General features: G+C 41.9%; 1 protein-coding gene across 4 annotated transcripts in view; it reads left to right on the top strand.

Annotated features, from left to right (window-relative positions):
- The window catches only part of Cut (homeobox protein, cut), a 141,035-nt gene that overhangs the window by 53,936 nt on the left and 66,147 nt on the right, over positions 1-20,952 (top strand). For all 4 annotated transcript variants that reach the window (XM_072897599.1, XM_072897602.1, XM_072897601.1 and 1 more), the window contains exon 3: positions 18,047-18,247. In XM_072897599.1, the coding sequence (XP_072753700.1) occupies positions 18,047-18,247 (201 nt within the window). The remainder of the gene's footprint in view (positions 1-18,046; positions 18,248-20,952) is intronic.

The raw sequence follows: 20,952 nt of genomic DNA, 5'->3' as shown, positions 1-20,952 counted from the left end.
GTTGTGTTAGGATTATACACGGCATCGCAAACTAAATGATAAAATCATAGCCATGATATGGGGAGGGGAGGGAAGGAAGAAAAAAAAATGCTTTTTCGAGGAATAGCTTTCTATAATGATTGATAAAGATAATTAACTGAGTTCTCTGCCGTTTCTCTCCCCACTCTCACTAACCTCCCTTCTCTCTCGCTTAGCCATACAGCTTGGCAATCCTTTGATTCGAACCCCAGAGTTTCGCTCTTCAGCCTTATTACCACCCTCGTCGTCAGCCGCGTCCACAGCTTTGAAATCCCGATGGTAGGAACGATTTTCAGTTCTATACTTCCTTTTCTGTCCTCTCTCTTTCTCTTTTTCTCTCCTTTTCTCTTCCTCTCTCTCTCTCTCCCCCTCTCTTTCTCTCTCATCTTATATTCGTTTTATAATCGTTTCTATCCTTTATCGTCTGCCATGTTTCTTTCGCAACGCGAAAATCCAAGTCGTCTCGCGTCTCAGAAGTCGCTCGATAGCCGGCCTTCGAAGCCTGTTATGGCTTGATCGTTGCTTGGAAATTGTGATAGCGTGCCAGTTCATCGATCATTCCTATTTGTTTCTTTTTTTTTATTTTTAAATTAGATCGTGGCCGATAAGTTTTGTAACGTCGCAACGATAGAGCTACCGATGGAACGGAGCGACGCGAGCGGCAACGTTTTGTGAAAGTTCGACGGTGATTATTTCGTAATTGTCGTGAATTGCGATCGCGATTAAATGAAATATAGTACGCGCGTTGTTTTGAGACTTTACAGTTTACAGATTCGACTTTTACTCCGATATTAAAATATTTATATTTCGTTGTGCGAGAAAATTTTCTTTCTTTCTTTCTGATACAATGCTCCCGCGAATAAGAGGCGTAAAAGAGTATTTCTGATATGCGGTATTTCTGATTATCGAGACGGATTAACGCGAAAATTAAATCAACACTATTTCACGCTACAACGAGTCCCAATGGAGGGCGAAGCTCTCGCCGAGAGTATTTTATCTCGACGCAGCCACGCATTCGATACGTCGCAACGCATAACTGCAACGGGAGGAAAAGCCCGAAAAAAAAAAAAAAACTGTCTCTCTCAGAAGACTGGCTGATTACCGAGAACAAGATCGTTTCTCCCATAACCCTTTGCCGTTTATCGTTACCCTCCGCGTTTCTTTATTCGTTCCCTTTCGTCTTTTCGCTCGTCTCGATACCCACGAGCGTCGAAACAAAAAGTCGCCATTAACTTTGCTCGCTATCCCCTTAATCCTTTCCGTTTACAAATACATTGTCTCCCTCCGCCCACGCATGACGACCACAATAAGCGGGTAATAATTTAAAACATGGATAAAATCGATAGAGGATCCCCCTACGTTCTTCGTTCTTCGTTCTTCTTTGCCAACGCACCCCCGTTTTTCTCGCCAGGCCGCCCCCTGTCCTCGATACCGCATCGATTGCGTGTTGTGTGTTGAATGCATTCAATTATATACTTGCAGGTGTACGTGCGATATTCGTTCGATATACTCACGCGCGACATTAATCTCTCATCATACTTGCGGTCAGCGTGTCTCGCGACTTGCATCGGAAATTTTGAATTGCCAGAATATAACTAATTTTTAAAGACGAAATATAACGTCAAGTATTTTTTCATTATTTAATATTTTTTTAATAAAAAGATGTTACTTCATATCTATATATAAGTAAGAAGAAAAAAATATATATATATATTTTTTTTTACTTATATATACATATGCAGTAGCACCTTTTTATTTAAAAATATTAAATAATGAAAAAATACTTGACGTTATATTTCGTCTTTAAAAATTAGTTATATTCTGGCATATATATATTATATCGAATATATATAACTATCGCAGTAATAAGTCAAATCAATTATCTGATTAATGAGTCGACAGATACGTAGTTCATACAAAATTAATGCCATTTTATCCGAGATAATTTCGCGATGTTAATGTACTTAAATAGTTTAGAACAATAGATACGAAAAATTTATGAATATCTGTGTTACAAATGTACAAGATTGACAGAATTCGTTCATCGATTACAAGAAATTTCGCTCTAATTAACATAAATTAGAAACAATATTAATTTATTTATTATATTCACGGATATCGCTTATTGGAAACATCCTTTCGATATATTCGCTCATTACACATGTCGACGATCGACGTAAGTTCCGTTTAATATTACAGATGATAAGAAATAGTGCAAGTTTTCTCAATGTTTCGATAGTGCGAGCAAATATATACTTTGCGACATAATATAACTCGGAAACTGATTTAATGCGTAGAAACATTCGACGTAATGCGTAGACGATAAGCTGTTGTGTAAAATGAAATCAACATAATGTATAATCAAGAATAGATATAATTCTTCCGTATCTCAGTAATGTATAATGACATTTCGTTATCGAAGCGAACATAAATCGTATTTTGCCATCTTTCGTTCGTGATCGCGTCAAACGAAAGGAAAAAAGAGAAAGAAGATAGAGACAAACTTGTCTTATGTCAATATCATTTGGAGATGGTTTTATCTTGGTAATAAATCAATTCCGAATAAACGCGAATCATCGAACATAGTTAACGGTGAAAGGAAACAATTGTTGCGTATAAGTATAGAAGAAAGATATCAAATTGCTAACGGAAAATGATAATTTGGGAATAAATTAAGTCGTCAATGTGAATGGCCAAACATCCAATGTTCGTATAATCGTATTTATCGACATGTCTGTTCGTACAATTCTATCACATAATTTTATCACAAACACAATACATAACAGAGGAGAATTGATTCGCTACGCAATGTGGCCACTTCGATAATGCAAGATTGAATTGGGAAATTACACGGCGCTGTAACTGGCGATTTCGCGACATCGCGGCCCAGGCAATCGCCTTGTAATTTATCCGGCGTGCGTAATAACGAGCGAATGAACGAAATTTCCTTTAGCAAGGCGCTCGGGCGGGCCAAGTGATTTCAATCGTAACATTTCCAATCGTAATCTTTCCGCCGCGCGCTTCCTCTAAGCTCCTCGGTAGAATTCAATGCGGAGAAATTAAGGGAATTGAATTAACCACGACGGGAGTTTTCATTATCGGGAAAATTGGCAATTTTCCACTGTTAGGTGCGTAACGCCCGTTCTTACGCGGCCGGGTCGGTAATCGTCGCGGAAACTCCTACGGGGAGTTCCCGATCTCTCTCCGGTTAATTAGTATTATCCGTACGAATGAATTTTAATGTGATCTGTTATGGCGAGGCAACGTATATAGATGCCGGCCGCGGCGTGGCGATCGAATTAATACTCTTTCGAGCCGTTTTCTCTTTCGCGAGATAAAACAGCCCGACGGGGACAAGCGCAATGTTAATAAAGTCGCTGACGATCCTATTAAAATATTTCCATCGACTTCTGCACCGTGTTGCAATCGTGAAACTTGATGCGTTTCGTTCTCGCTGTATATTATATGAGATACATATATATATATATATATGCGTGAAAATCCGATCATTTTACCCGTGTGGTAATGCGTTAAATTAATTATATATATTATCAAAGTACGCGATATGCTTGTTCTTGTTCTGTTAATTCACCTGTCCTAATTGCCCCTATCTCCCCCCTCTTTCTCTATTGATAAATCAATATAATTAATTCGCCGATAATAAAGCTTGTAACACAATTAACGACTCTATCGAATCGAACAAGATACATGCGAGCTGCTGTTTTTACGAGCTTCAAAGACGGCGAGGCAATTACTTTTTATTATCGACTACCAGAGTGTTCTGGCTAATTGCGAGACAATTCGAATCGTGAAGAATCTTCCAGCCGATCAGCGCTGCATACGTCGACTCTCGCCTGTCAGCGTTAGTCATCGTTATAATTAGGCCTATTTGCGACGTTATATATGATTCGTTCCGGGAATCGACCTTCCAATAGATTTCAGGCGATATCGCGAATTTACGCGTCTCAATCGAGAAGAAATCGGGCAGTGACTAATTCGTAATGTCGAATCGAGAATCGTCGACGGTCGATGAGTCACGTGGCAGCTCGTCTTTCATTTCTGGCCGAATCGCCGCGATTTCGACGCAGCTTTGATCTTTGGCGCAAACACTGGCCGAAGGAATACAAATCAAAACGCTTAACGCTTTAGAGAGTGTTTTCATAACCGTTCGCGCGTTACGCGAATCACATTATTTAAGAATAAAGTTTCAAAAACAAAAATTTATTCTTCGGAGAGATAAAATTAATAATTTTTCAACGTATCTTATGGAATGAATTATTATATAATGAGTTATTAATGCACAATGTCGAGAATACTGTGATCGTCATAGCATGATTTATCTGTCGGGAATAGAATGAGGGACTCTTCGTCCGGAGGAAGGCCAGGAATGAATTTTCAATCGGGTATTTCCGTACAATGCTTTCAATCACGCTCGTCGGATTGACAAACACCTGATCGAATAGATAGAATACCGCTCTGCTTCGGGAATTGAATTTCGGTTATGGGTCAACGATCCATTTTCTAAATTTGCGAAACGCTTCATTATAATAAAATCGTAGGATACCAAGATAGAATACAATATAAGTTAAATAAACTGTATTTCTTACGTACGACTATTTCAAGTGGTGACTCATTGAACGTGAAAACAAAATTTAACGTTACATTCATTCGGTAATTAAGTATACTAGTATATATATATATATATATATATAGTTGATGTTGTATTACTTCATATCTCCTGATCTATTCGAAGTAATATCGACATCGTCATTCGTCGACGTTCGTTTCTAAGACGAGAAGTGCATATCAGCGCGATTTCTCGATTCGCTCTCCTGAACCGGTGAAGGCGTGCACCGCCTTCCTACTTATGAATCACCTATACTCGTCGGCACAAATCTGTCAGCGCGTATATCGGCATGCGCTCGCGGTGTGCGTCCGGAGTTTGACGTACCAGTCAAGAGCAAATGCGGCTCCCATCCACCAGTATCGCAAGCGTCATCAGCCGGCGTTCCCTTCTCCCTCCCTCTCCCCCTCCCCCTCCTCCTTTCAGCGTTGTATATACTTGTGTACGTGTATACGTGCAACACACAGACACGCGTACGTATATCTGGCGCAAGTTCTGATTAGACGTAGAATTAATGATTCGAAAATCAATACAGGGCCGTTCTCCCAAGAGTATTAAGACACTGTGGGGGATGCCATCCAAAGACAGAGCGCGATAGAGAGAAGGGGGTGAAAGGAGGCTTGAGAATGGGGCGAAGGGGGATGCGGAGGTGTTGGATGGGTGCTAGTAGGAGCGCGGTGGAGCACGGGGGAGAGGGTTTGATAGAACGAAGGTTGGGGTTATGGTGGTGGTGACGGTGGTAGTATATCCGCTAGACGAGCACGAGGAGGAGGAAAGGGGGCAGAAGGGGGCAGAAGGGGGATATGGACGGGTTACGTAGTGGAAGAGGGTGCGCGGGTTCCTCGTTCCAGGATCTACTATTTTGTCACCAAACCCTTCCTCGCCCTTTGATAACTAATTAGTGTTTTACCTCCCTCTCTCTTTACCCTTTCCACGCTTAACTGGGGGCCTCTTTTATCGTCCCAATCAGGGGACGTCCTGGGAGGAACCCCTTTTCATGCAAGAGGCGCATCGACGTTTCCAAGCCTCCCGAAAAGATGAGAATCAAAGGATTTCCAGGGCGAAGCGTCAAAAGTGCGAACGGAGGGCAGGGGCTGAAGGGGGAGGAAGGACGAGACTGAGATAGGTAACGAGCAAACGAGATGATGGCGAGGGGGGGGGGAGGAAAGAAGAGGGAGGAGGTTCACGAAGGGAGAGAAGACGTTTATTAACCTGTTAAGACTCGATTTATTTTTCTTTATTTCTCCTGGGGTATTATAAAGTTTGATTACGCAGTAACGGCGTGATTACTCTTCACGTTTTAATTCCGAGATTGAACGAGAGGCTCGATTATAGGCATCGAAGTATGCCGTTGTTATGTAGGTTTTAAATATACATATGATTGAAAAAGTTAGTTATAGACAGACAAAAAAAGCTCACAAATATATATTTTATTCTTACCAGTATTTATAATACCGATCTTTGTAACAATATATATTCACGATTTATATAGCCATATCATATTATTAGAAACTAACGATAAGATGTTGGAATGGCGCTATAGAAAATGTTAAATTACTCCGAGAAAAATTTTAAAAAACCTGCCATCGCTTAATCATCTCCGACATTATTTCTCGCGCGTTAACTCTGATTCGGGCTTCGCTCGCGATTGTATGTATGTACGCGCGGTAGGTACTTTTTTTTTGTTTCCGCGAAAGAAGAGAAGTTAGCGGGTTAGCCGATCGACCGCACGTGTAGCCAGGAAAACACTCGAGGCTCGTGCCGTACAGAAACGAATTTCGCTCTGAACAATGGAGGACTCGATATACGGCGCGGCGGAATCAGCAAAGGGACGGTGAATGCAGGGCCGCGGGGGCGAGAAAGGGAAAACGAGAAAGGGCAAGAGAGAGAGAGAGAGAGAAGGGCGAAAGGGATGGGACGATTGTTGAAATTTGCATGAATCGATCACGATTGTTTGGCCGCGGAATGAGCACGCCACCACAGGAGAAATAATTCGCAATCCGTGTGCAGGCCGAGCAATCGAGTTACCGTTTGCCATTTCGATTCTGCTCGGTCCAACGGACGACAATGGCCCTCCGCCAAAAGCGAATCATCTTTGTGATCTGTCCTGAGCCGACTGATCACGGTGCCGGTCGTTCAGATGCTCGCGCTGGTTTTTGCACTGCACTCTATTTTTCTTTCTCTCTCTTTTTTTTTTTTTTTTTTTTTTTTTTTGTCGATCGAACTATATACCGTGGTCCCTGAGATTCCGCGTTATTACGATTCTTTCGATTCGCCGGATCTATTCTACGCTCGATGAGTTTTGCGAACCCGGAATTAATCAACTGATATCACGCGCAAACGAGCCGTAAATTTACGAAAATTAATTAAATTTTATTTTTCAAAAGTAGAATAATTAATAATGTGAAATTATCACCGTTATATTCGAAACGCGGATATGTCTTGCTCTTTTAATTGCGCGTCGATCGACGCGCTGATGGCGACCAACGTAAAACAATATTCGAATATTATCATCGGACCACGAACTCGTCATCATCGCGAGTGGACATATTTATAGAATCCACGAGTTATTACGACATACAATTATCAATACTGGTAATTTTGCGCGTACGTTGTCGGAATCGTTTTACTCGCGCGCAAGCGACACTCCCGATGCTCTCGACGAATAAAAAACACGCATAAAATATTATTGAGTATGGCAGCGTAGCTGACCGTTCTTGCTCTCTCTTTTTCTTTCTCTCGACAGCCTGATTATACTCAATTAAAAAGCTTATTAACGCAGAGCCGCAGTTCACAAACGATCGTCTCCGGTATTAGAGTCGTCGATGTCCGGTAACTTGACACGCGAATAAATGCACACATATACATAGATAGACAGATGCGCGCATGTGTGCATGCGAATATACATTTCGTACGCAGGAGACAGTAGGTTACTTTTAGTGCGCGAGGATCGGTACCTGAGCGAGCACAATACGGGCTATATTTTTATGGGACCGCCGTGGGGGTCTAATGGCACCCCATGGGTGGAGAGACAGGGAGATGAAAAAAAAAAGCGAGCATACATGAGAGAAAGAGAAAAAGGGACAGAAAGAGACAGAGAGAGAGAGAGAGAGAGAAAAAGAGAGAAAGAGAGTCATAGGAGGTGAGGAAGTGTGCGGGTGGAAAAAAAGAAGAACAGGGATTTGGTATAGACGTCATTGTTTCCGTTCGCCACCCTTCTCGCTCCTCTTTTCTCCGCTTTCGCCCCCGCGCGCAAAACTCCCCTCTGCCTCGCTACGGCGTGCCGCCCCGGCCGAAAACTACCCCCTTACAACGGGGTGCCTGCCATTCAGGCTACTTTTTCATCTCTCCTCTGTTTCTCTTCCCGCGCGTTCTTCCACACATAGATTACAATATTACCACCTACCCCTCTCTCTCTCTCTCTCTCTCTCTCTCTCTCAGGCTTTGCCACCCACCCCTTCTTCTGTCCCGCGTCTCTCCCTCTTTTTCGCAGCGAACGACGCGACGCCGCCGCGGCGGTACGCGTCCTCTGATATATACGTGCACTTCTGATCATAACATAAATTTTAATGATGGCCGTGATGAAAATATAAGAACGCCCCGATATTTATGGCGTCTGTCCCAGCTAGCGTCTGCATTCTCCTCGCGTATACGTGGACGCGTCATCCCGCCTTCCCTTGCACGGACAATTTTCTGATGGTAGATCTTCGTTGTATAATACAAATTGTTCATGGTGAGCAATATGCGAAAAAATCTAAGGAATCTTTATAAACGATATGCGATATTTATTATCTCTTATTCTAAAAAATAATTAAATATTGTATTTTTTTTTATATCGATTTATGAAATAATTTGGAAAAGTGATTATTTTTACTTAAATTTCTTAGTACGCTTAAACAATTAACAATATTAAGGAGTACAAGATGAAGTTTCTTTTTACTTCTCGAAAAACTAACAATTTGGTTCGGCAATCGTTAAAAGAGAAACGTCATCGAGACTACGTTTTTTGTTCTTCTTGCGTTGGCAGAGGAAATCAACGCCGACGCGACGCGAGAACGTCGCTAGAAAGAAAGATCCCCCTTGCAACGGATCGTTTCGTGTTTTCTGCCGCTACTCTTCTTGGCAGATGATCACCAATCTTTTTTTCCGCTGCCATCATGATTTATTAGTGCAACGCGCGTGAGAAGATATCCGGTTCTGTTTCGTCGCCGCTGTCGTGCGCTTATGCATTCCAAAGACACCGATATAACTCGCTACAACGTTGCAGACGGAGAGACACGAGAAGCGTGTTCGGATACTACATATATTACACTCGGACGTTTACATTGCTCGTTAAATTGAATCGGGGAATTCCATCGTTTCATTGTCGAGAATGAAGGAACAGTTTTTTCTAGGCATTAATCCTATTTCTTTATATGAAGCGTTTATCGAGATTGTGTTTCTGATTGTGAGACGTAGAGATAAATCTTGAAATATCTTCCACAACAGAAATAGTCTTAAGATGAGAGTAATACATTAGAATACGATTTAATATTATTCTCGAACTCAATCTAATTCCAAAGTGACTTACACATTAGTTTGGAAATACAAGACTCATTTCTCTGTAATGTATAATACTACATAATGGTACTATGCAGATACGTCGAATTAGAATTCAATAGCAACTGCAAATGCATTTGCAATATAGATGTTGTTTGTATTATAGTTGGATAAAATGACGTTATCGATCTTGGCTCATGGCATAAATTATTATGTAGATATCAGTGTATTTTCGGAAGTCGCTGCGAGGCTGTTTCTCTCTCTCTCTCTCTCTCTCTCTCTCTCTCTCTCTCTTCCTTTCGTATTTCGAAGCATCGGCAACGTCATCGCGAATCCAAAACAAGAGCCCGTGATTGGACGCTTCGGGCATATTCAAAGTGGAAGGAAAGAAAGACCAAAGATAAGAAGGGAGAAAGGGAGACTAGGAACTTGAAAGAGTGCTCGTGTCTAATGATGTTTAAGAAAGGGCTTTAATTTTTCATTAGGACAACGGGGAACATCAAAGGCGTTCCTTTATTTTTTAACCAATGCCCCGAGGCTGGTTTGCCGCACAGCCGCCAGTATATTATCCGTTCCCGGCTTCCGTTCAAAACTCTTCAGTCGACACCCCTGGCTGAGCGATGTATTGACATTTCTTAAATATTGCCATCCCGACGCGTCCGAGTATCGAGAGAGAGAGACAGCCTCCTCTATTTGTGTTCGGAAATTCATTCTGCCTCTTCCCTCCTACCGCGTAACGGATTGCATCGCCTAGTCCGAAGTAGTCGGTGCACGTGGGAACCCGTTCCCTATACCACATGGACGATCATCATCCTTAGCTATTAAGAGCGCATATGCGTGTGCTTAAAGTAAAAAAACGCGGCAAACGGTCGACGACCCTTAGAAAAATATCTCTCTTAAGACAATACGATAGCGCATTTATTCCGACTAGATTAATGAATCTTATGTAAATATAATATAATTTCCTGTTACTCTATCGATACACAATTTACTTTCAACACTGTATGTATACTGTATATTGGAAAATAGTACTTATATATAAATTCTTCATCTAGATTTACGTCTGTATAGAATATTAAATATTTATCTGTTTTAACTCTGGACAGAGATACTTATTCGCCTTGTTACACATTGTAATATTAAAATGCGAAATCCAATTTGAATCATGTGCGAAAAATTAATCGTGAAACGTGAAATATCATTACTTTTGCGTGTCATCGTTTAAAAGTGTAACGAGAAAGCGTAGCGACATGGTCAGTGATAGTGATCACGCACGCTCTTCACTTGTAATGCTCGAACATATAAACGATGCACGACACATTAACGAGAATGACTCTGACTGAAGATAGAAAGAGGAAAAAGGGGAGGGGGAGCATTCGCAAGAAGTCGTTTGGCTTTCTCTTCGGCGACTTCTCGTGTATGTCTCCCGCGTTGCCAGCCGCATATTGCAGTACGTACCAGGATTTAGAGCCGATCGATATCTTAATAATAAATACAAGAGGGGTTCACTCTGATGGCTGGTTGGTGTGAGATTGAAGAGGGGGATTGTGGGGAGGTGATTGGGGGATGGAATGACGCCACGTTGTATCGGTGGCGTGGAGGATTTGCGCTAGATAGAGCAAACGGCAAGGACAGAAGGAGAGAGAGACGCAGGATGAAAGGAAGGGACGAAGAGAGAACGAGAGAGATCAAGGGAGGGCGAGAGAGAGAGAGAGAGAGAGAGAGAGAGAAATCATTCGCACCTCGAGGTGTAATGAGAAAATTTGAAATATCGCGAGCCTTCCCGCTCTTCTCTTCCTCTCTCTCTCTCTTTCTTCTCCCTTGTCTCTCTCTCTCTCTCTCTCTCTCTCTCTCTCTCTCTCTCTCTCTTTCTTTCTATCTCAAACCCCTTCTCCTAAAAAAAAATATAACAACGCCGGTAGTCATAAACGGCTGATCCGCGTATCCCCATCTCCTTTTCACTCTCTTTCTCCGCCACCCTGTGGGAGATTATAAAAGCGCCTGTGGTATATAAGGCACTCTTCTTTCCTACTCTTTCTGTGTTTATTTGCCCCGTTTCTTCTCTGTCGCCTCGTATAATGCCGCCGACCGGGCGAGGGGTTTTCGTGGACAACCGCGATTACGCGGCCGTCGCCGCGACGCCGCCGCCGCTGCCGCCGCCGCCGCGACGAGCGATCGACCAGCAGCGACCTATCGATCTCGACGGTAACTTTAATTCGCCCGAACTCTGTTGTAAAAATATCGATACAGTTTTAATGAGCATTCAGACACGGTCGCAGCGCGGACGACCGAAATATGGGTCATGACGTTTAATCCGTGATTTGATTTGCACATATACAGACGGCGGTATGTAAACCTCAATGAAAATGCTCGCGCGATCTCAATGTATTACAACCGGCAGTTGTAAGTCAAAAGCAACGCATTACGCTTCTTTATGCCCGCATAAATTTACTCGCCCCCGCCTACCGCGACGTTACTTCGGACTTTCCACGGTTACTCGTTTGTCATTGTTTGTCACGGAAAGGCGGTATCGGAGAATTGATGGAATGCACTCTATTAGCTACTCCATGTGCACATTTTTAAATATACATAGTTGGAGGAAAGTTGTGCTATTTCAAGATGGAAGGAGGAATGATGTATTTTTATGCATTTGTCGAGCGGTGTAAGCGTCACGCAAGAGTGTGCGAAAAACATGAATGCGCCGCAATTTGCGGAATATTTTTTTCTCTACCGCAAAAGCAATAATAATAGTACGTATATTGATTTAGAAATAGCGTAATATTGTGTTTTTGTGCCAGCGGTATTCGTCTAAGCGACTCTTATCTCTCGCAAACTTGACATTCAAATTCGAAAAGCTCTTACGACTCGATTCGAAAAGATCTTACGACTCACCGTCTGCGGTATTTTATTGCGCTCATTATGCCGTTCATTATTCGTTCTTATCTGTAATTTACATTTCGCGCGAGCGATCGACCAAATTTACGATTCGGAATTCCCCGTGCTTCTCTCTTATATTAGTCAACCGATGAGAAATAAAGGAAGGAAAAGAAGAATGGTGTCGATGATACCGGGCGCACAGATAAAAATAGATGCGAGAGAGCGCGACCGAAGGCACGTGATCTATTCGGGATTCTGTGTTCGGCGCACAAAGAATGCTCGGCGTGCGATTCGGGGCAAATGCCGAACGTGTTCGTGTCAACTTACATTCGTGAGTACCTATATGTTTTTTTTTTTTTCTTTTTTTTTTTATCGCAAAAAAGGCACCGTGATAGTTTCAGTGAAATTGTAACAAAACGATAGTTTTTACCTCAAAGTTATCTATAAAGGGAGTGCCGTAAAGTTTTTCGCGTAAGCTTTAATTTTAAATTTCCGTCGCGCTTTTATCGTTGAACCTTGAGACTTTATAATGATCCGAGGTAAACCTGACTCGCCATGGCGGTCGAATCGTCTGAAAGAGCCGCTGCTTTTTGCCATTCTCAATCTTCTTTGCTCGACGTCTGAGAGAGAAAGGTAAAAAAGAAAGAAGACTACGAGAGTCGAAAAATATCTTATTCTGCGGAGTTACCTGAAATTGACTGTGAAGAGATTAATATCCCACGAGTCAATTTTGAAGATACACAAATTCTATTCGCATCTGTGAATTTTCATAATTTTCAGAACTGTCGAAAGTGTATCATACTATCATTTTTTCCTCATCAATTCGTCATTATTAAAGTTCTAAAAATTTAACGCGAATTGAAGAAATATTTATCTTGAATTTAAGCTTGTCATATGCAAATCCGAAAAGAACTTTAAAAATAAGCGACAGCAATAGATACCTGTGGATAATAAATTAATACCGCCATGTACTACAAACGTTCCGATAAAAGATAGCTCGAATGATCGCACCGGTGTAACGAGTAAAACGTATCCCATCTAGATGCATTTACAGTCGGCCATTATGGTGCACAATGCGATAGCGCGTCGGAAATCGATTCTTTCAACTTTCGTCCCGGGCGGTAGAAGCGGCGATCGCACAAAATGCGTGACCGTGTATAGGTGTAATCCCGTAGTTAGAGTTCTTGCATCGCGCGCGGTGCAGGAAGCGCCGAGATTCCCCTACGTCCCTATGTCGAATCGGTGAGTGCCGATCGATCGGCGCGGCTGGGCACCGTGCAAGTCGGATAACCGTCAATTTGCAAAAGGGGTGTAAGACGGACGTCGAGGCCGAGACGAAACGTCTCGGCTCAATTCAGCCTAGCACACGGCGATCAACCCGATCGAAGAAGAGTGCCTGCACACATCGCGATACTCGTCTTCCCTTCTCAGGGTCAAAGAACGGCTGGATAGTGTAATCGATGCTGTCGGGCGATCGAATCGAAATCGGCGGCTGCCAGTAGCATCTCGTAATGATAGACGAGAACGACGGGCGCCCAATCGCTGATCCGACGTAACGAAGTAATTCGATCGTGTCACGAAATCCTCCCTCCCCCCTCTCTCCCTCCTTCGCTCCGAGTATTTTGTTACGTTCGCCATTCTTTCCGCGACTCGACACAGCTGCTCGGTAGTTTCGATACGTTTTCTCGCTGACGCGAATAATGCACGATGAGTAGGGCACAAGTTTGTTATTTTATCCTGACATTATCAAGTTGTCAACGGCAGCGTAATCTTAGAACTACACGATTTAACTAGTGAATTAATTTCTTTGTAAAATCAATTAAATCGATCTAATATCGCAATTTTACAATTTTAGACATTTAGCGAATGATTAACGAGCATTTACATTCTTTCAACAGGATAGTGATATTACAAAATGATGCGAAAGCACTTTATTTTAATCGACGATCGACGCTTTCTGCGTCTGATACGAAAAGTGTAGAGCGAAAGAGAGAGAGAGAGAGAGAGAGAGAGAGAGAGAGAGAGAGAGAGAGAGAGAGAGAGAGAGAGAGAGAGAGAGAGACGGCAGGGGGGCAGAGGATGTTATTCAGAAGTGATAAAATCGCCGTAGTGCATGTAATGACAAACACATGCGTTCTCACCCCAATCCCTGCCTCCGGGGTGATGGCGGCATAGGCAGCCCTATCGGACCGGATCTATATAACGCGGCATATGTTTAGGTCATTAATTAGCATCTGGAGCCAATTAAAATAATTACGAATTTGACGGTAAAATATCGCTATAGGCAACGCGGCCTTAAGAGCACTATCTCTCTCTTTCGCCTTCTCTCTCTCTCTCTCTCTCTCTCTCTCTCTCTCTCTCTCTCTCGGTCGAGGCGGCGAAGTGATTCGGTGCCTTATATGGCGTACACGCAACAGAACCGAACCACGTCAGTTTTTTCCAGATATCCGTCATGTTGAAGGCGATCGATTGTTCTACGAAACTATAACGGGGATACACTTATATATTGCCGCTATAGGATAATGTAAAGTTTCTCGCGCGCTAACATTACGCGACCAATCTATTATTCCCGATATCGCAATCTTGTTATTAATATCATTATTAAGTATTTGTTTCGAAAAATTTATTTCGACTCTTAACAACGGCTACTCGTCAAGGTTTTTGAGAAAAATATTTTTTTAAAAATTTTAACTTATATATATAATATTATCATATATAATGTGGAACAATATTATTCGAACAAATGCTAAGCATCAAGAAAAAAAATGTATCTCCGCTGCAATTTAATTTATTCATATCGTTTCTCATTAAAGCTAAAACATTAGAGCGATGTTATCGCATCGCACGATGCGATTCTTATATTACAATGCTTTTTGTAAAAGTGCGTTTTGCCTCCTATTTCCAACGATGCAAAAATGTAATGGTAGGAAATATAAATTAGCCGTACATTATAATGCAGTTTAATTACAAATTATCGCCGCGTTCGCGCTTATTTACGCGATGGTTGAATATTTAGTGTAATAATAATAACACGATGCATCGACGCGAGATACAGTCGCGCTATTTCGGTGCTATAAATCATCGTTGTCAGAATCTTTTGCGCTTGAATCACACGTTACGACGCTCGATCGCGTTCGGGACGTTTGAAGAAAACCATTATCCTCCAACGACTTCCGCTGTTAATATAACGATCGCAGTCGTTCTGCGCGGGAGGACGATCGTTATCGGCGATCCTCTCTCGATTCTCTCTCTATCGCGCCGCGCGAGTTCTCGGAATTTCCCCCTTCCCCCCCCCCCCCCCCGCTCCCCGCCCGCTGCACACCGCTGCGTTTCCTGACGTATGTCCACGTGACAAATACGCAGGATGTGCCACCAGACGGCAGCTATCGATACGCATCCGCTATTAGAACAGCCGTATATTACGGCTCGCTCTCGGATATGTATTTATGCTTCCCGTATCATTTCGCAATTATCGATAACATCGTCAAGGCTTTTTGCAGGAAACAATGGGTCATTACTTGCCTGCTGTAGCCTGGTGCCTCTGTTTCTCATTCGCCTCTCTCCTTGTCTCCGAGATTCTGTCCGCGCAGCACGCTCTCATCCTCACTTCTGCCGACCGATTGCGACGCCATATGTGTGTCTCGCGAGACGTCACACACATTGACAGATCGATACACGCTGATGCCACTACTTGGATATCCGTGTTTACATAAGCTGAAAAAGAAATCCAATGAGCAAGAAGAGTCGCGCGATTGAGATATCATTGGGTTTTATTTACGCTGATTTTTCACGCTTCAGGCAATTAATGCCAAATTGTCCGATGCTGGCAATTCTATTGTATTTTCAGTAGCTGTGCACTTTCGTTCTAAATTAATATTATCGTGCATTAATCTAAGTAATATTGGCGAGTATATTTAAATTAATTCACTTTTTTTTATTTAAATCGCCAAACTGTAATCGAGATTGTTAATACATAATTCGGGCTTATCGTTAATTGATTAATCTCACTTTGTACGATTCGCACGTATAACTTGTCGTGAAAAGATCGTAATAAAATGTTTAACGTGAAATAAAAAATAATCACGTGCTTTGCACAAAAGTACAAAGTACTTGTATGTTTCGGCAAGAAAGGCTGTCGTTAATAAATTGATTAATCGATTAGACTAACAAATTGTTATCGCGAAAACGATGGTGTAGAACGGTATAACTTGTTTGAATTGAGCTATCGATCGCAAATCTCTTCCTGAATGCTCTCTATCGGACTGTCGTGAAGGTGATGAGAAGCGGAATCTTAATCGCAAGTGCCCTGTACGCGAATATTGAAAAAAATTTTTTTTTATCTTTCTTCAATTATTACATTGGAAGGAGAAAAAGAGAAAAAAAGAAGACGTCAACTTCTTTCTTTTTCTAAATTGCGCGTAGCATTTACGAAACTTAATAGATATTTTACTACGTTTTTTACGACGATAGGAGACGTTTAAATAGTCGAGTTTACTTTGAATATAAAAGTTGCTATAATTAATGTCTAAGCAGGAAAAACGCGAAGCAATTTGTTAGATATTATGTGATATTTAACAATTATTAGATATTTTACTGAGAAAAGGTAATCTTCTCTTTTAACTTAGCGAGACCTTCGTTATTTTCGTATTAACAGAACCTTTGCTTTTTTTTCAAAAGCTTTGATTTAAAAAGGATGATTTCGTCATATATATCTCCGCGTTTAAGACAGTCGTTTATGCTGTACAATCGCGGTAAAGGTAACGTCGCGGCAGGCGTCGCGATTGGCATGCTAATTAACGAGCGCTTTGCCGCAGATCTAGCAAAGACAGACGCAATCGCCAAAAGTATTTCGTCGTTAATGGTCTCCTCGTGAGAGTTACACCTTCATCGCGCTTGTCAGCGCGTCGTGCTTTTACGCGCCGACATGCACGAGTGGTTTCAACAGAAAGGTACGCCATGACACACGAGGCTAATTATTATGACTGACACATTATACGGCGACAACTGTATTTGAATTGCGTAATTTTACGTCAATTAATAGGTGAACACGTAAAAATATATTGATATACAAGCGATATATAATATTTCTAGTTGCTACTTGATAATTAACCACGCGACGTGGTTATATTATAATACTTGTTACATGAAATTAAGAGAAAGGTAATTCTTGATTATACAAGCTAATCATGTCGTACAAAGAGTGTGATTGATATGCATAAACTTTCTCGTACGATAAGCTCTCAAATTTCCGTATCGGAATTAAAGAATTACATTATTATAGCGGCAGAGAGTGTGCATTACAATGTTTGCGCGCGGGATCTAAGAAACTGCGACGCCAGCCCGCTATTTCCTGCGCTGAGAATATCAAAGCGATCTCGCACGACGGCTCGGCGGGCCGTCGTTTCTATTTTCGCCGGCTTTTCGTAGCCGCGAAATTAGGTGCAGCCGGCGGGAATTGATTGATTTCGCGTCGCACGGCTCCGTAACGGTAATTTAACGATCGGGACCGCCGTGAAAAATTTGTATGGAACAGAAACGTCTGTACCGTTAATTTCGACTTGCGCCCTAGAATTAAATTACGTGCACAATCGCGTAAATTTTAAAATATGTACGTTTTTATCGGTTATTATTATTGAATCTAACAATAAGAGAGCGAGAAAGATTTCTCGCTTTCGGTTAATTAATCTTGAAACTAGTTCACCGAACGTCTGCGATGTAAAGAATTTACACTGCAACTTATATTAGTGGAATTTATAAAGAGTATCATGCCAATATATCGCTTCTTTGTATCGTGTGATTTGGATGACGCGACTCGAATCAATACTATATTTAACATAATATGCGATCTCTGTCTCGCGCGCTTGATTAGGTCGATGAGAGGGAATTAAAAATGCGAATTAGAGTTCTCGTCGAGCGAATCGTGCTGATATAAATTGCGAATGTTGACGTTCGTGAGATACTCATTATCCTCTCTCCTTCTCGTTTCAGAGAGCGACTTCGGCGGAGAAAGAAATAGCCGCGCTGAAAGAACAGCTCGCCGCAACGAATGACAGCAATTCCAAGACTGAGGGACACCAATTGTCTCAGCCTCCGCAGGGAAGCGATCAACAGCAGGTACACGATGCCAGCAATCCCAGAAGGACGCCAAACAGCAACCTCGAGCAGGAACTGCAGGCCAAAGACAAAGAGGTGAGTTGGATCAAACTTGAACCCTTTTGCTAAAATGTTGCTCTCTCGTGTAATGCCATGCGAAATGGTGATTGTAATCTCAGAGGAGTCCTTGAGAACTTCTCTCTTTATATATATATGTATACATTGTTAATATATTATCTTATTATTTTCTATTCTTAATGAAATATTGAAAAATTTATACCAAATTTATACGGAACAAAAATATTCAATCGTCCAACAAAATGTCTTTGAAAAGAAATATAAACACCCGCACATATAAATTGTTTTCATAAGTTTTCTTTTCTTCATTATATAGTAACCGCGTGTAGATAATAAAATAGTATCGGTACAATGGGGCATACACAAGCGAGGCAGATTCTCACGGCTTACGAAAGGATTGATAAATCGAACATTCGTTCACAAGCGGTCGCGCGCGGCTTAACCAACTCGAGGTTGTAGCGTGCAAAACCACCGCGTGTATGTTAGCGCGATTTCCGCGTGCAGACATGCGTGAGCCGCGGCATGTCGAGGTGAATGACTAACGTTGCTTACTCGTGTTCGATATCCGTATTCGGTGGTTTATTGTCCCCCCTCCTTCTTCGTTCGCCCGCACCATTCTGTTCCACGCAATCACGTTCGTATACCGCATGCATGCCTGACACTCATCCCTTTATAACTGGCTGTTGTCATCGCGCAGACACCTTCAAATTTCAATCACATTTTTTAATTGATGATTACAAGGTGACAGATTGGAAATCGTGGCAGATTTTTTTAAAAGCTTATTGATATTTTGACGTGAGGTAAAATGTGAAAAAATGTGTTAGCCTTGCAACAAGTAGCAATCAATTGATTTCTATATACTTGATAGATAATAAGATGACACATAAAAAATAATCATTTTTATATATAAATAAGAGTTTTATTAACAATAAAAAAAAATAACCAGTAAAATATTATATTTAGAAAATTATTTTATTATATTATTATCGGAAGGGATATTTTAAAAAAGAATATTATTTACTATTTTAAAGATTGTGTGAACATGATATACTGATTTTTTTTTCGTGCATTATTTCATATAATTTCGCATTTACATGTCACAAATTCTATATATTTACAAAGTAGACTTGCATATTTATATATATATGAATAATAGAGAAAGGGGTAGTTGTAGATTTCGCATGGCCAATCGCATTTAATAATAGTAGCAACATGATTGGCGTACGAACGGCAGATAATGAATTCGGGTGAAGCCGTTTCACAACTCTCGCGTGGCATTTTTTCCGCGAAAGATACACGATCGGGACCTAGATTCGTGATAAACGTTTCAAATTACTCGCTCCTGCGGAACCACGCAAACCGTGCGCTCGCGGCTACACGAGTAGCGAACGTGTAACAAACGATAGTCTGATCAGCTATCGAAATAGATAACGAAGTCAATTTGGAAAAGCATATATAAACGCCGGAGATCGAGCCGTATCCCTTTCTCTCTCTCTCTCTCTCTCTCTCTCTCTCTCTCTCTCTCTCTCTCTCTCTCTCTCTCTCTCTCTCTCTCTCTCTCCTCTTCGTAGTGCGCTCTTGTTGTCCATTAACGTGGTCGCGCCCGGTTGAATAGACGCATCCCGATATATATTTAGTAACGGCATGTCGGGACTTTCGGGTACGGCCGCTCGCTCGGGTCGTTAAAACGCCGGAATGCGACGGCGGACCTTTTATTACGATTCGCCGGTCCGCGGTTTCCTTCGGAACCCCCGCGCGCGATAACATTATCGTATATTTATCGGGAGGGTAAATAACCCGGGGGGAAGGGACCCCCCTGCGCGAGCGCGGTTTCGGTCCCGGCGCAAAAATAGCCGCGAATCGTCTCCGAGAAACTGCGTGAACTGCGCTCTGCTCGCTTAACCGCCCGCTGCAATCCCGAGCTGCAACAACACGCAGCTGCCGCGCGACGCGGATGAATGGAGATAATGATGGTCATCCTTCACTTTTACCGCCGAATATTCGGACTAACAAACTACGGTCGTCTCGTGACGGGTGACTCGGTTCTCTCTTGCATTTTGTTTTATCTAGGAATGGGGACCGTCGCGAGGTATCCCCCGAGTACGTTTCCCGCAGATGTGCAATCAAAGTCGATTAATTGTGTGCATGTACATAATTGCGTGTAAATTTATAACAGTATTATTATACGGTATACGTATAATAATAAAAAAAAGTACTGGCGTATTGTAGTCATAATTGAATAAGATTTACGCAAAATTTCAACATATTTTTAGAAGATTTATTATTGATAAAATTAATATATATACAAAAATATGTGCATACGTGCTCGTATGTGTTGTTATAAATCTAAAGATGGTAATAATTTATTAATGCTACGAAAAAAGAATCTGTCTTTTTTATACGTAAGCCATAGAAAGATTCGTCCTATATAGGTTAAATTGCCAATTGAACGAGGTATATAGAGCCAGGGCAGGTCGATAAATCTTCGAGAGGTAATACAGAATACGAGTTATCCGCCGCTACTCGAAGCCTTTTTTCTCCCGGAAGTGGTCAGGAAGAGTCTAAGTGGTAGTTGCACCCTTTAGTGCCGTGCACTTTGCGTGGTTTACGAAGCGGCGTGCAAGGAGGTCGAGCCCGTAAAAATCTTGCGGTAAAGGAAAAGGTGTACGGGGGCGGAAAGAGAGAAGGGGGTAAAAGGGAGAAGGAAGCGTAACCTGTTAAGG

This window comes from Anoplolepis gracilipes, chromosome 8, assembly GCF_047496725.1.
Source record: "Anoplolepis gracilipes chromosome 8, ASM4749672v1, whole genome shotgun sequence".
Classification (NCBI taxonomy): Eukaryota; Metazoa; Arthropoda; class Insecta; order Hymenoptera; family Formicidae; genus Anoplolepis; species Anoplolepis gracilipes.
This window is presented reverse-complemented; position numbering and strand designations above follow the sequence as displayed.